The 14,271-nt window shown below is 41.0% G+C and overlaps 1 protein-coding gene across 1 annotated transcript; it reads left to right on the top strand.

The window, feature by feature from the left end:
• The first annotated feature begins 618 nt into the window (after nt 1-618).
• LHX8 (LIM homeobox 8) lies at nt 619-12,228 on the top strand. Its single transcript, XM_032192661.1, has 8 exons — nt 619-699; nt 1,050-1,208; nt 4,408-4,529; nt 6,076-6,296; nt 6,766-6,869; nt 9,874-9,969; nt 11,119-11,302; nt 12,152-12,228. The coding sequence occupies exons 1-8, from the start codon at nt 619-621 to the stop codon at nt 12,226-12,228; spliced, it is 1,044 nt and encodes a 347-aa protein (XP_032048552.1).
• The last annotated feature ends 2,043 nt before the right edge of the window (nt 12,229-14,271 follow it).

The following is a 14,271-nucleotide window of genomic DNA, read 5'->3' as shown; positions in this document are numbered from 1 at the left end:
AGAACCGGAGTAATGCTACAGCCTTTGGCCAGCTCAGATATTCTCTCTTTAGCTTATTGAGAAAGGTTTTGTAATGGGATCTTGGAAGCGCAGAGAAGTGTAGAAACAGCAAAACAGAGTTAGGAGTTGTGAGTCTCTCTAAGCTATAGGAATGCGATCGGGCTTTAGGTTTCAGCAGGACGGAAAAACCTTTCCCGTTCACACGTAGCCTTTCTGTCGCGTTTTTCTTTGCTAATACGGAGAGAGATGTAACTCGAATCTTTGTTTAGACTGGAGGGAGAGAGAAGCCGTAGCAAACACTGAAGAGAAACGGGAGGGGCGGGGGTGTCCTCTGGTGTTTTTTCTTTTTCTTTTTTTCTTTTTTTTTGGCTGGCTGAACAAAACCTGGCGCGGGCTCTCTGGTGCAGATAACGATCTCGCTCTGTTCAGAAGGCGGGTTTTGCGCAGGAGGTGAGGCCAGCGAGCCCGCGGAAGGCAGGTCCCCGCGCGGCAGGGTCCACCCCCTTGAAAACAAAACTTTTTTTCCTGCAGGCGCTGAGAGCAGAGACCCGGAGCAGGGTCCCCGGAGCAGCCTCATCGCGCCCCCGCCGCGGAGCTGGTATGCGGTAGGGTAGTGCCATGTATTGGAAGAGCGACCCGATGTTCGTGTGCAGGCTGGATGACAAGGATCTTCCTGCGCTCGGCGGCCCCTCGGAGAAGGTGAGCGGGGCGGCGGCACAGAGGGAGCGGGCGGCGGTCGCCCGGCAGGGGCTGCACGGAAGCGAGCGCGGCGCCGGTGCCCGGTGCGGGGCGGGTCCCAGGAGGGAGCCCCGTGCCGGCTGGCGGGTTCCGCCTCTCCCCGCTCAAGTCTGGGGGTCCCGGGACCGCCGGCTGCGCCTGCTTGGCGGAGAAGCACTGGCTGCCGCCGCGACCATCAGCGGAGAGGCTCCGGTCGGGCCCTGCAGGTACTCGCATACGTGCGGGCCGGGACGGCCGGAGCTCCCCGCCTCTGCCGGGCGAGACTGGCTGCCGCCAGCGCTGACAGCGGTCTCCCGTGCGCTCCCCCGTAGGCGAGCCCCGCGGCGGCCGACGAGGACTCCTGCTCTTCCTCCGCCGCGCTGTCGCCCTCCTCTTCGCCACGGTCCATGGCCTCGGGCTCCGGCTGCGCCCCCAACAAGTGCGTGTGCAGCAGCTGCGGCCTGGAGATCGTGGACAAATATCTGCTGAAGGTAAGAGCGCCCGCCGGACCCTGCCCTTCGGGCGGGGTTCCGGCCTGACCTGAGACTGCAGCGTCTATACCGAGACCCGCGCCGCCCCTCCGTCGGCACGGGGCCGTGGCCGCGGGGGCCGGGCGAAGCCCCATGCCCGGCCGCCCTCGGCCGGGGGGAGCACGGCGTCCGCCCCCGGGCGGTGCGGGGGGAAGCTCGACCGGGCCGCGGCGGGCGGCGCTCGGGACGGCGGAGCCTGGCGCGGCAGCGGCGTCCGGCGCCTCGAAGCCGTGCTGGCTCCCGGCACACATGAAGATCCTCGGAAACCGAGCTCAACGAGAAAACGCGACAGCGCTGCGAGCGGATAAACGAGCTCTAAGGAAACATGCCCCCCTTCTCTCGCTTGTCTCCGAACCGCTTCCCTTCGTCGCTGGTACTTTGGCAGTTAGCATCCGTAACGTTTAGCACGTTATTTTCGCTGCAGCCGAGACGGTATGCCCTTCGGCTTGCAGATGTGAGTAGAACTACTGCAGAAACGGCACTTAATGCCATGAAGCTAACTGCACTAACTGCACGCGTCTGTGAGGTTTGGGCCTTTCAGGAAAGCTGAAGTGGTATTTATGTTTTGATAACAGTTTTCTGTTTTGGGGCTGCTTTTTCTCACGTTCTCTATGAGGAGCGTCAAAGAACACTGTTCAGTACATGGTTAAGTTTCTGGTTGTGCTTTATGCTCCTGATTAAGCAGTGGTAGCACGACCCATTTTTTATTAGCTATTTTATAATATTTTTATTTTTTTTTTAGTGAGATGCCATGAATCTAAAGGCAAAAAGTACCTATTCAGAAGCGTGGAAGTGAGCTACTCCTCTAAAACGTGTTCTACTAATATCTGTAGAAGAAGGAAATCCGTGTGATTGCAGAGCAGTTTTGCTAGTCTTAGCATTCAGGACTGAGCAAGATTATTTAAAATCGAAAACGTGGTGGTCTCTAAGTATAAAATTTAAGGCAGTTGGGAGGTGGCTATTTTCCTCTAGGATTAGAGCCATTAGTTTTCCTGGATCAGAGTCTTGCCTCTCCACTTTCAAAAGTGAGATTAGAAAATTCTTCTTTCAGTCACTTGATTGTAATAGGTGAAGCTTTAAACGAAGTCATATATCCTGCAAAGAGAAAGTTGATAGCACCACTGAAAACATCAAAATAATCTGTTTAGATCATTTGCTTTAGACCTCAGTGGTGATAAGAAGGTCAAAGGAACGTGTATGTCGGGTTGGCATTCATTTAAAACAAGGTTGTTGCAGTTCAGGAAAGCTGTATATCATTTGTGCTAGTAAACCCCAGTCACCGTTGCAGTAGGCTGGTTTTGCACACGAAGTGTGCTGTGGAACTGGGAGCAGAGCTGACAGAAATTGGTTCTGTCATCATTAACTCCGGTGATATTTAGGTAGGTCATTTACATCACTGTTTACATCACTGTCTTCTGTCTGAAAAACTGGGATAGTGTGGCTTGGAGAGAAAGATTTCTAAATGATTATTTAGACTTCAAACATTATTCCCTTCTTTATAGGTGGTAAAAGAAATCTGTGGTGGGAGCCTGGTAATCTTGCTAATCAGCATCAGCGTGTATTCTAATTTCAGCCCTATAAATTAACAAATAAGAAGGTAGAAGGATGACATCAACCTGGGCATGTAACAAAGCTACTGATTTCCTCTATGGAAGAGCATTAGCCTCTCAAGAGCAGTCAGTGCAACGAGCTTTGTCTTGTGGGATGTCAGCTTGTGCCTTGCACCGCTGATGCTGCACGGAGCTGTGTGCCAGCAGCCTGGCTGTGCATGGGATCCCGTTGCCTTCTCTAGGGGTCCTGGTGTGGGCTGTAGTGGGCGTCGCCTGGCAAGTCTTTGTGTGCAGAAGCACTGGGTGGGCTTGGTCTGGCCCAAAAGCTGCTGTCCTGTGTCTGTCTGCAGTGCATCCATTTTAAAGAATAGTTGTGAGGCTCAATTTGGTGACAGCTGTTATCAACAGTTTCACATTATACTGTGGTGTAAATTTGTCAGTCTATGAAAATATGGCTGCCAACAAGAATAAATCTTGAGGGAGCATTGAGCAGCTGCAAGATGTAATATTAAAACCTCAAGAATGGCTGAAATAGGCTTTTCCAGCCTGATCTGTAAGATTTGATACCTTACTTTCTCTTTCTCTGTGGCTTGTCTGGCAGCATTTTTATGAAAGGAACATCCTGGATTATCTCAAATCTGCTGTTTTGCCATTCACAGTATATGGGCTGAAGTTCTTAATGTTTACTATAGGATGAGAAATGGACACAGGACACTTAAAAATTCGTATATCTTAACTTGCTGGTTGCTTGCTTTATGTAATTTCTCCTATAAAATTTAGAATTATATAAACACCTACTACTTAACTTCTGTGGTCAGTGGGAGTCTTAGGTGTTTAAATCAAGTTATAAGCTGGTGTGTAATGCACAACATGTTCATGACAAAGAATTTTCTTTATAAGAATGAAGAAATGAAAATTCCACATAACTTATACATGGCTTTTCAAAACTCCTGATTGGCTACTGCTTTCCATGACTATAACTAATTTCACTGCGGGCATTACATCTTAAACAATTGTTGAATTTGCTATAAAAAAACTGCTGATGTCTTGAAGCTCTTCAATCTATTCCCTAACTTAGCTTTATCAGAAATTGACAATTGATGATATGGTGTGTTTCATGGTGTGTTTCTACTTGACAAACCATGTTGTTTCTGTTTTGCTTCGGTACTTTCATTTTAAAATTTCAAATCACTTTGCAAAGTTTGTTCTTTGTTAAGCAGGAGTTTCTGCTGACTGGGAAGTAGGAGCATGTAAGTTAGCAGTAAGGTCATGTGAGGCCAAAACTTGCTCTGTTACTGTAATACTGTGAGAACAGAACTGGTCACAAAATACCTGCGTAGAACTTGAATCTCTTGCTTCCTCTTCCTGTGCTTTTAATTACAAAGCCATGAAAGCATTTTCTGAAGACCTTTGTCAAATTCATTAACCCCTAATATGTATGCAGTTCTATAGGCAGTTTTGCCTTGAAGATAAATTTTCTGTGAATCACAGTATGTGTTGTTTATAGTCTTTTCTGTTTGTATGAAAAAAGAAAAAAAGGCCTTCTGCCACTACTATTAGTGTTTTGTATTTACAAACTGAAAAGCATCTTTCTTTTGGTGTTCTTGCAGGTAAACGACCTCTGCTGGCATGTGCGCTGTCTCTCATGCAGTGTCTGCAGAACGTCTCTAGGAAGGCATACCAGCTGTTACATCAAAGATAAAGATATCTTCTGCAAACTTGATTATTTCAGGTATATCATGTAGCAATATAATTTTGTTAGATAAAATATCACACTTCCTTGTCAGGTTTTGCTTTGTCTGTAACTAAAATGTGTGTTTAGACTATCTTTATATGATTTTTTTTTCTTGTTGCCAGTTTAAGTAATTGAACTACTGAGTTGGTCTTTTGTTTGTTTGTGTTGTAGAGGGATTTGGGAAACCCCCAGTCTGCCTAATGTACCTACGTACCAAGTCCTTTTTTTTTTTTTTTTTTTCCTTTAAGTTATCCTAGCTACTGCATTTATAGAATAATTTACCTCTGTACGCACAGAGGGTGGAAATGTTAGTCAAAGTCCCTATCAAAATAAAGTTGTAAATCTATCACGTGCAATGTAAAAATTGTGTAAACATGTAAATCTATCATAGCATTACCTAAGGGCGATTGAGAATACAAGGTAGAGTTGAGATGACTTTCTGTTTGGACTATCACTCTCACTGGTATAAGACGTAGGATATCCCATGGAAATACTAAAACAACCCGAAATAAATCTCTAAATCTTTAAGATGGTTGCAGCGGTTATACCTTTCTATGATCAATTTGATTTAAATGTGAAATGCTCTTCAAGATTAATTTCTGATCATGTAAGGAAGAATATTATTAACTCTGGCTAGCATTAAAAGACTTTCTGGCCCCAGTACTTAAGATATCAAATGTTCAGTTCAGTAAGCAGGAAAAAAAAATTGCTGTTAATTTTGGTGTGACCACTAGTACTTCCCCATACCAAAATATTTATGGGATTCTTACCTGTGTAGTGAATGGATTATGGTCAGCTAGTCAGTTTTGACATGGAGGGAGGGAGCAGGTTGAGTACTGCAGGCATTTGGAAGAACAAAATACATTTTATGGGACTTAAAATCTTTGCAGACTTTTTTTTCAGAATGCTTATACATAATTCAACATATCCTGGTTGCTAGTTTTCTCTTGAAAGAGCAATATTCTACAGTAGCGATGTAAATGTTTGTCCATATTTGAATTTCTTTTAAGGATGAAAAATCATAAACATGATGGTAATTAAGGAAATTACTCTGGAGATGTAGGTTGTCCCCCTTTTGCTAAAAGGGTCAAAATGATTAGTGAAGGATGATACAGCTAAATTATTTGGATTACCACTACGGTAATGTGAAATATATTTGAATAAATGGGAGGATTTTGAATGTGAGGTCTGCTGTTTTTATCTCCCACTGACAGCTTTTGAAAGAGATTGCTTTTGTAAAAGGAAAGATGGATTTTGAATTCGTTTTATAGTTCAGAAGTTTTGCTCTTTGCCTTAAGGAAATCATTAACTTCTGTAGTTCAGTAGTAATCTTGCCTTAAAATTGCACATACAGACTTGCTGATTTTGTTGCAGTTAAAATGCAGTTATGTAGTCCTCCTAGTTTTGTGTGGTCAATGAACTTGGTGTGGATCTCAGCTGAACTTCCACATCACATAGACACTGACACTCCTGGGGTGACTGTTTTGCCCAAGATGATTAGTGTCTGAGATTTTAGCCTTCTGTTGGCCTTTGTTATTTGCAGGCGGTATGGCACCCGCTGTTCCCGCTGTGGGAGGCACATTCATTCTACTGACTGGGTCCGGAGGGCTAAAGGAAATGTATATCACTTGGCGTGTTTTGCCTGCTTCTCCTGCAAAAGACAACTTTCTACTGGAGAGGAATTTGCTTTGGTCGAAGAGAAAGTCCTTTGTAGAGTACATTATGACTGCATGTTGGACAATCTGAAAAGAGAAGTTGAAAATGGTAACATCCAGCTTTTAAGAACTGTTTGTGGCTTATTTTTAATTAAATTGTTGGGTTTTACTTCATCTTCCTTATTAAAAGAGGTAATTATCTAGCTTTACAAAGGCTGGAAGCACAGGTTCTTGAATTAAAATAATGTGCAAATTATTTGATGTATAAAAGTTATTTTTTTCTTTTTATTTTAAGTTTGTGTAACTTGTTTTTTATCCCAAGGAAGAGAAAGTAAAGCACGTCTCACTGATAAAATGTCATGTGGGTTCTATCCCTTCCATTTTTTGCAAGGGAGTTTATTGGGGTGTTATGGGTGATGGTGCCAGATCAATTTAACTTTAAGCAAAACAATTTTTTTTCAAGATGAAATTCAGCTGGTGAGCTACTGTTAGTTACTGTTGGAGGACAGTCTGATTTATGAACAACATAATTTGAATGCTTAGGATACAACAGCATTGTTTTCTTTTTAATGCTTCAGGTAATGGGATTAATGTGGAAGGAGCATTGCTAACAGAACAAGATGTTAATCATCCAAAGCCAGCAAAAAGAGCTCGGACCAGCTTCACAGCAGATCAACTCCAGGTAAATGCAGTGCTAAAAACTTGAGTATTTCAGATTTATGCAGGACATAACTCCTGAACTGATAGGAAGACAGATGTGAGGGGTGGTGGGGGGGAGAGAGAGGTTTGTACGCTTTAAACTATTTCATAAACTATCAAGACGGAGCATGTTTCTGGAATAGTTTGTCAGTTTCAATGGTTTCATATGAAATAGTTATCCTTCAAGCTTTTTTTTTTTTTTTTTTTTTTTTTTTTTTCCCCCTGAGGGCAGCTGGTAATCCTGCAGAGTGGAAACAAAAAGGTTGATTTTTTGATTGCTTGGTTTACATCTATTTGATCAGACATTTACATCACTACACATAATGGAGAATATTTTTAGAATTACGTAGCATCAAGAGTTATGCTAGAGATGGGTACTGTATGACTTAAAGACATTAAGAGGCAGGAAGCCTGGATTTTGTTGTGTACAATAAAGACTGTAAAAGTGTGTGTTCTCAAAATGGGTAAGTATTCTGGGTTCCTGCTGATATTCATGTGAACATAGCTCAACTCTTGTCAATTACTTTTTTCTTGTTTCTCTTTGGTTTATAAAGAAGATGAGCAGTAGTTATCATTTCTTATCACCGTTGTTTCATCTAAAGTATAATTCAGCATCTAATTCATGTCAATACTTGCTTTTTAGATCAGATTACAGTCTTGGCTATATTTATATGCACTAGCAAGATAGACTATCAATAGGGACTCATCCTTGCTCTTCTTCCTTCTCTTCCCCTTCTCTCAGCCTTTACAAAATGCTTCACAGGCATACTAATTCTCAAAGTATCTTTTGAGCTTTGCTGCTGCTTGTTAAAACATACTAAGCTCTGTAGTCTTGGTGTCATGTTTCAAGAGCCTAGCTTTGGTATTTAATGCTGCATTTTTTTTTTCTTTTTTTGGGGGGGAGTGGGGGGAACAGGGGACTTTTTCACAGAACTGGGTGGAGTAAAATACAGGAAAAGTGTATTTAAAGTTCTTGGCAGCAGTTCTCTTACTGTCTAATTTGTTCTTGATCATGCATTATTGAAACACATTTTTTCAATATCCCATTGTACTAGCTCAACCACTAGTTATATTCCTTTCCATTGTCAAGATGAAAGGGAAGTGGGAGCCTAGGAAGTCTGAAAGTATCAAATAAAAACTCCTTGTAGGGTCAAGCCTGCCCTGAAGGGGGAGGGATGGGGACTGCCTGCATCTGCTCTGCTTTCAAGGTTTTTTATTGTTGCTATCTTGGCAAGAGTTAGCTCTGGACTGCCTCAAATATGAGTAATTTCTCCCTCTGGATCACCAGCTCACTAAATTAGAAAAACACCATGACCAGGGCCATGACCAGCTCCCTGTGAAAAGGGTAGTAGTGAGACCAGACTTAGAGGCTTCAACCTGTAGTGGGAAAGAAGCTACAGCATTCTCCCTAATTCTAGCTACACATCCCCACATTCAGTTTATAACATATCTTCAGCAAGTTTCTGGATGTACACTGCCACTACACTACCATTTTGTTTTTGTTTTTTTGGTGTCTCAGTTTAAGTTCTATCTTGTCAGCCTGTCCTCCTCTTGTCCATGGTAAAAACAGTTGAGGGAAACTAAGCAGAGATATAATAATGTGCATCATTTAAGCAGCACTGTATAACAAGACGTGGCTGTTCAAAGCTTGGTTTGCTATTTCACCCATGACTGGAGACAATGGCATAAAAAAAACTGAAAACGGCATAAGGCAAGGATGTTAAGCTTGAACTTCTGGAGAAGGGGGTCTGTCTTTTCCAGCACCAACTGAATGGGAAATAGTTCCAACTAATCGAGCAGAAACTGTATTCGGGACTCCTCCTGGTTTGACATCAATGAAACTTTCATGTTCTCTTTTCCTGTTTTAAATAGATTGTTACCTACTTCAGTGAATGTGTGATCTCGTCAGGCTTCTTGTTTTAAGACACTTGCTGTCTGTTCAGTGCCTCAGTCTCTGTACCTTTCCTTGATATAAGACTTGATTTCCACTAAGAGAAGTATCAGAGGAAAGAGCCACTGTCAGAGTGGCAGCGTATAATAGTGTGCTTTGTGAAGTACTCCGTGTTCAGAAGGGTATCTGTGCTCTTTGTCTTTGTATGGAATTCAGTTGGAAAGTAAATAGTTCCAACACTTCTGAACATGAAGAGTAGTAGTCTGAATCCTTGAAATAGGCAAAATATGCAGACCGTCAAGGGACAAGATACAGAAATGAGAAACTAGTTTACTAAGTTGCTGAAGAAATCCCACAGAAATCTAAGTCTTCCTTAAATAAGGTAAACTCTTACAGGCTTCAGAGTTGTTTAGGATGCAGGCCAGGTTGACATCTCTGCTTCGTCCTTCCTCAAAAATTGTAGCTGATATCATAATGACAAGTATTCTCTTCAGTCTTCATTAAAAAGAAGAATCCAGCAAAGCAGTTGCATAGTGCAGGTCAGTCAGGGTGGAGCGTGTGTGTCTCTCATTAGTGAAAAGTAAACGAGGCACAAAGAGCTTCCAAGTTGCCTGCATCCTCCATGTAGCTGAAAAGAGGATTGAGTTGCTCCATATAATACAAGATGCCAATAGTGATTGACAAGTTCAGGAAGGCCAGTCAAAGCTCATTCCTTCCTTATGCTGTGCACTGTGGTCTGATGCTTAAGATGTTTTCTTTATCAAGCATGTTTGAATCACTCTACAGTGGATTTTCTCATGCAATCACAACAGAACACTTTGTCTATGTTTGGCTATTTCCAAGCAGAATTCATTTCTTTCATTTCTCAAAAATGTCTTGATTCAGATAAACAGAAAAAGGGGCTTATATTTTGGATTTGTTTTTTTGCAGATTTTTTTGTTTTCCTAATGTACTGGGGACTGTCTGGAGACTAGTGGTTAAAGCAGTTTCCTGAAAGCATTGAAGGAGGAGGGTAATAGTCTGAGAAGAGTCTATAACGTCACTCTCAAGACTGCACAAAAATAAAAACTTGTAATCTCTTATCTTTCCTTTTCAGGTTATGCAAGCACAGTTTGCTCAGGACAACAATCCAGATGCACAAACACTTCAGAAACTGGCAGAAAGAACAGGCCTGAGCAGGCGTGTTATACAGGTGACTGTGCTAAATTACTTGACTAGCAATCTGATACTCATCCATTGGGAATGGTTGATGATAAATCAACAATAGGAATGTAGTTATTGTGAGATTTTAAAAAATCTAATCTGGTGGTTTTAATATAACTTTGGACAACTTCCTTAGTCAGGAGTAGGTCTAGAACCAAAGTGCTGATTTGGATGATTTGCTGTAGTCCTCTTGTGTTTTGTGTGGAGGATTATTTATCTTCCAGGAAGAAAATCCTTAGCTTAAATAGTATATAAATTGGCACTAAGCTTTTTCTAAATATAAAATTGTGATTTCAGTAGCCTGTTCTTAAGAGCTGCACTTCTTGAAAATGGCTTGTGATATGTAACACAGACATGAGGATTAAGGATCTAGTGATTTAAGTATCTAGTGGTATAGAGAGCAGAGTTGAAATATATGCCTAAACAATTCAAAACTGTGAGAAACACAAACTTAGATTCTTACTTTGCTTGAAGATGCCTCTCAACAATCATTATATTCATGCTCTTTTTGCATACAAATATTTTTACATATGATATAATTTATAAATTTTGTTGTAAATAAAAAGGAACTTGCGGTTCCCTTGTCTCAACCTAGCTCAGAAGACTGACAGCGCTTCTGTAGAAGCGAGGTATCAGGTAGCTGTGATTAAGCTTTTAAAAAAGTTGAAGCTTGCTTGCTTCTCAGCATGAAAAAGTAAAACTGGTATCCTGTGAAAATCTGTTCTGCGGCCAACAGTGTTCAGGCGCAGACGGATCTGTCCAGTTGTGTGTCTGGGGGCAGCAGTCTAAACTGTGCTGCTGGGCTGTTGTGGGTGTTGCTCCTCAGTCCAGCCAGGCGCTTGCCTCAGGAACCATGCAGCCCCTCCCAGTGCCTGTTATCTGCCTCTGCAGGCTACTGGTTGCTGCAGAAGCTTTCCTGACTTTTCTGCATGTGCTTAAGGCACCATGCGGTCTTAGAGTGGATATTTCTTCTTTTGGACTGTCAGTGTTATGCTGAAGGCCAAATTAACTAACTGATCTGAGTGTTTTTTTTTTTTGTTTTGTTTTTTTTTTTTTGTTTTTTTTTTTTTTTTATCAAGTTCATGTCAAAGCAGAATGCAATTGATCAACATGATGTAAATTTTTCCCCCCTTTTCAGGTGTGGTTTCAAAATTGTAGAGCACGCCATAAGAAACATGTTAGTCCTAATCATTCATCTACTGCTCCTGTCACAGCAGTTCAGCCCTCCAGGCTGTCTCCACCCATGTTAGAAGAAATGGCGTACTCAGCATATGTACCCCAAGATGGGACTATGTTAACTGCTCTACATAGTTATATGGATGGTAGGTACAACAACTTTCCATATCCAAGTAAAATCATTATTGACTGTAGTGAGAACAGTTTACCAAGCATCAGTTAAAGAAGCTTACTGATTTCTCATTTCTAGTATTCTTTATAGAATATCTCAAAACTGTATTTGCTGTCTGTGCCTCATTAAGAAGTGTGCCACTTCTAGCAATAGTCCTTCACTGTAATAGTGCAGCTGAAAATCTGTGTGTGAAGACCACTTCTTGTACTTCCTCCAAACTGTGAATGTTAGTAATGAGAAGTCAAACACTTTAAAGTATTTGTGGTGTATTTTCCCCCATATTTAATTTAAGTGAAAACTGTTCACTATCCAGCCCCCAACTCTTACCCCATGAATTGTATGTGTACTAAATCCAGCAACTGCACTGAAAAACTTCATCTTCCTTCACAGTGATGCACAGTGGGTGGGGGAGTGGAGGTGGGAGGAATCTGGTTTTCAAAAATGTTTGTGATTGTGTGGTGTTTGACCTGGCAAGTCAACTTTGTCTCCTACTTATGATTAGGAGAGACTGAAGGATTTGGAAGCACTGGACTCTGAGCTGCATGTGTGGCCTGAGTTCATTCTTCTCAAAAACTGTGGTGTAAGGTGGGCTGTGGATGAAGGCGTGTGAACACTGGGCCCAAAGTGCGGGGTTGGTGGAAGTGTCTGTGATGCCAGCTGGTGCCTCCTGGTGTCAGACTTGGCTAGAAAAACAAAGCTTGCTTAGTTGGTTGAGGACTAGTAAACTGTTACTTACCCAGTGGGTTTTAGTAGCTAATTTACTAGCTAATAATCTTTTTCTACCTCCAATGAAGTTGACCAGTAAATCTTTCTGTCTTTATAGCTCATTCACCTACAGCTCTTGGACTCCAGCCTTTGCTACCCCATTCAATGACACAACTGCCAATAAGTCATACCTAATTCCTTTCTGTCAGGGATATAAGCTATTAAGGATGTAATCTTAAGTCATTTATTGTATATGAAAAATATCATTGGAAAGGTATTAATGTTAACTTTTTATTTAACATATAAAGCATTTTCAAGACCACTTCTGCTGTCCAGGTATGTAAGTATGTATTTAGCCTGCAAGACACTTTTATGGATTCTGCATAAATAAATATTACATTGTTTACAAGCCTTATTAAACACCTTTTTGTATTGTCTGGAAGTAGTCCACTCTAGTTATGTATTTGTTAATTTATTTGTCATCAAAAGAGCACTTTGCCTAAAAGAAAGGACTGACAATTGTGCAAAATGTTTACAATTATTTGTGAAATTGTAGTTTATCATTAGTTTGTATCTGTAAGTTATTGCTAAAAGTATTACCTGTATTTGAGTTGTATACAGCCTATATGTTAAAGCTTATTTCTGTGAGTTTACAAAAAATTTTGTTGCAAATATTTTCAACGTGAACTAAATAAAGTTTCTGCTGTAGCATGCTAAGCAAAAATGTTGCTGTGTTTATGGCTGCACTGTGATTATTTGTGAAGCGTTTAACTTAAATCTTCATATTTTAAGAAAAGGATGCTGGTATACTTAGGCTGCACCAGACTCTTTCAGATGTGTTCATCTGCCTTACCTGATTTTAAAAGTCCTTCTAATGAGTTTAAATTTGTCTTGAAACACCTCAGATAAGTACTCCTTTAATGTAAGTATACACAGCAGTGCTTCTCCTGAGGGTGAAGGTGCACACCTGCAGTGTGAGGGAAATTGTGGATATGCCGGGCAGATTTTAACTGTGACCTAAGTTAGTGAGTGGAGGAACTAAATTTAAATCCGCTTTAGTATTTGACATTTGTACTAGTTCAGTTTCTGATTTTTGTCAGGGTTTTTGCCTTCCAATTTTGCTAAGCAGGAAGATTACTTAAGTATTACATGTTAGTCATCCGCATTTTTAAAGTAACATCTAGTTCAGTATTTTGACTGACCTGTATCAAACTGCATGCTAATAGAAATAGGAATTCTGTCAAATGCTGGAAAGTATGCTGTGTTTAACAGTTGCTGTGCTAAGCCTTAATTGAAAAGTATGTTTTGACATGCTGATTTGATGGTTAAAGGTTAGCGTATACCATGAACTGAACTGATTTTTGTCTTCACAGACTAGTTTCCTTCCAGGATTTAAGACGGGTAGATCCAATCTGCACACCTAAACTCTACTTGCATCAGAAGGAAATCATACTTTTGAAGGTGTGTGTGTGTGTCCTTTTTTCCTCTCCAACTGAGTTAGCATCTCTAATGTGTCAAATTTCGTAACTGTTCTGGTCAAACCATTTCAATGTGTTAATAAAAGTAATATTCTCCCACCACAGGAAGATGATGGCTTTTAAGAGCATAATTTCAATGCCAAGCTTTGAATTACTCATGTTCCATAAATTAAATGTCAGCACTATTTGCAGTGCTACTCACAGATGCTCAAGTTAATCTGAGTAGCAAAAGTAACCTCTTTGCACTGGCACAATGCTTTTTCTAGGCTAGTATACCCTGCCACAATGTCTCACAAACAATGTTTAAGACACAGGGTGTTGTAGAACTTGACTGACTTTGTTTTCTTCCAATGTGTCATTGAAATTCTCTGGGTGGAACATTGACCTGAATGCATCACTTTCAGTACCCAAGGTAGCCCCATATATCTGCATGATACAAAATTGTATGCATAGCAGTAGACAGATAGGTTCTTGTTTTGTTGTCTGATATGTAAGGACAGGACCTTAGGGTAAGGACCTTACTGCTAAGGTTTTCAGTTAAATGTTAACTGATGCTAATTTAGTTCTTAATACAAATTGGTAATGTAAAATACTACTCAATTGTCATGTTTTTATAATGCAGCTTGACTCACACATAATCTCTTTCTTTAAAAAAAAGTAATTCCTAATTTGAAGGACGTAAGCATCTTCAGGTTTCTTAAGACAAAGTAAGGACAGACCTCTTTATGAAACATCCCATTCTGTCTAGCTCCACAGTTAG

The sequence above is a fragment of the Aythya fuligula genome, chromosome 8, assembly GCF_009819795.1.
Source record: "Aythya fuligula isolate bAytFul2 chromosome 8, bAytFul2.pri, whole genome shotgun sequence".
Taxonomy (NCBI): Eukaryota; Metazoa; Chordata; class Aves; order Anseriformes; family Anatidae; genus Aythya; species Aythya fuligula.
The sequence above is the reverse complement of the archived record's forward strand: the minus strand, read 5'-3'. Positions and strand labels throughout refer to the sequence as shown.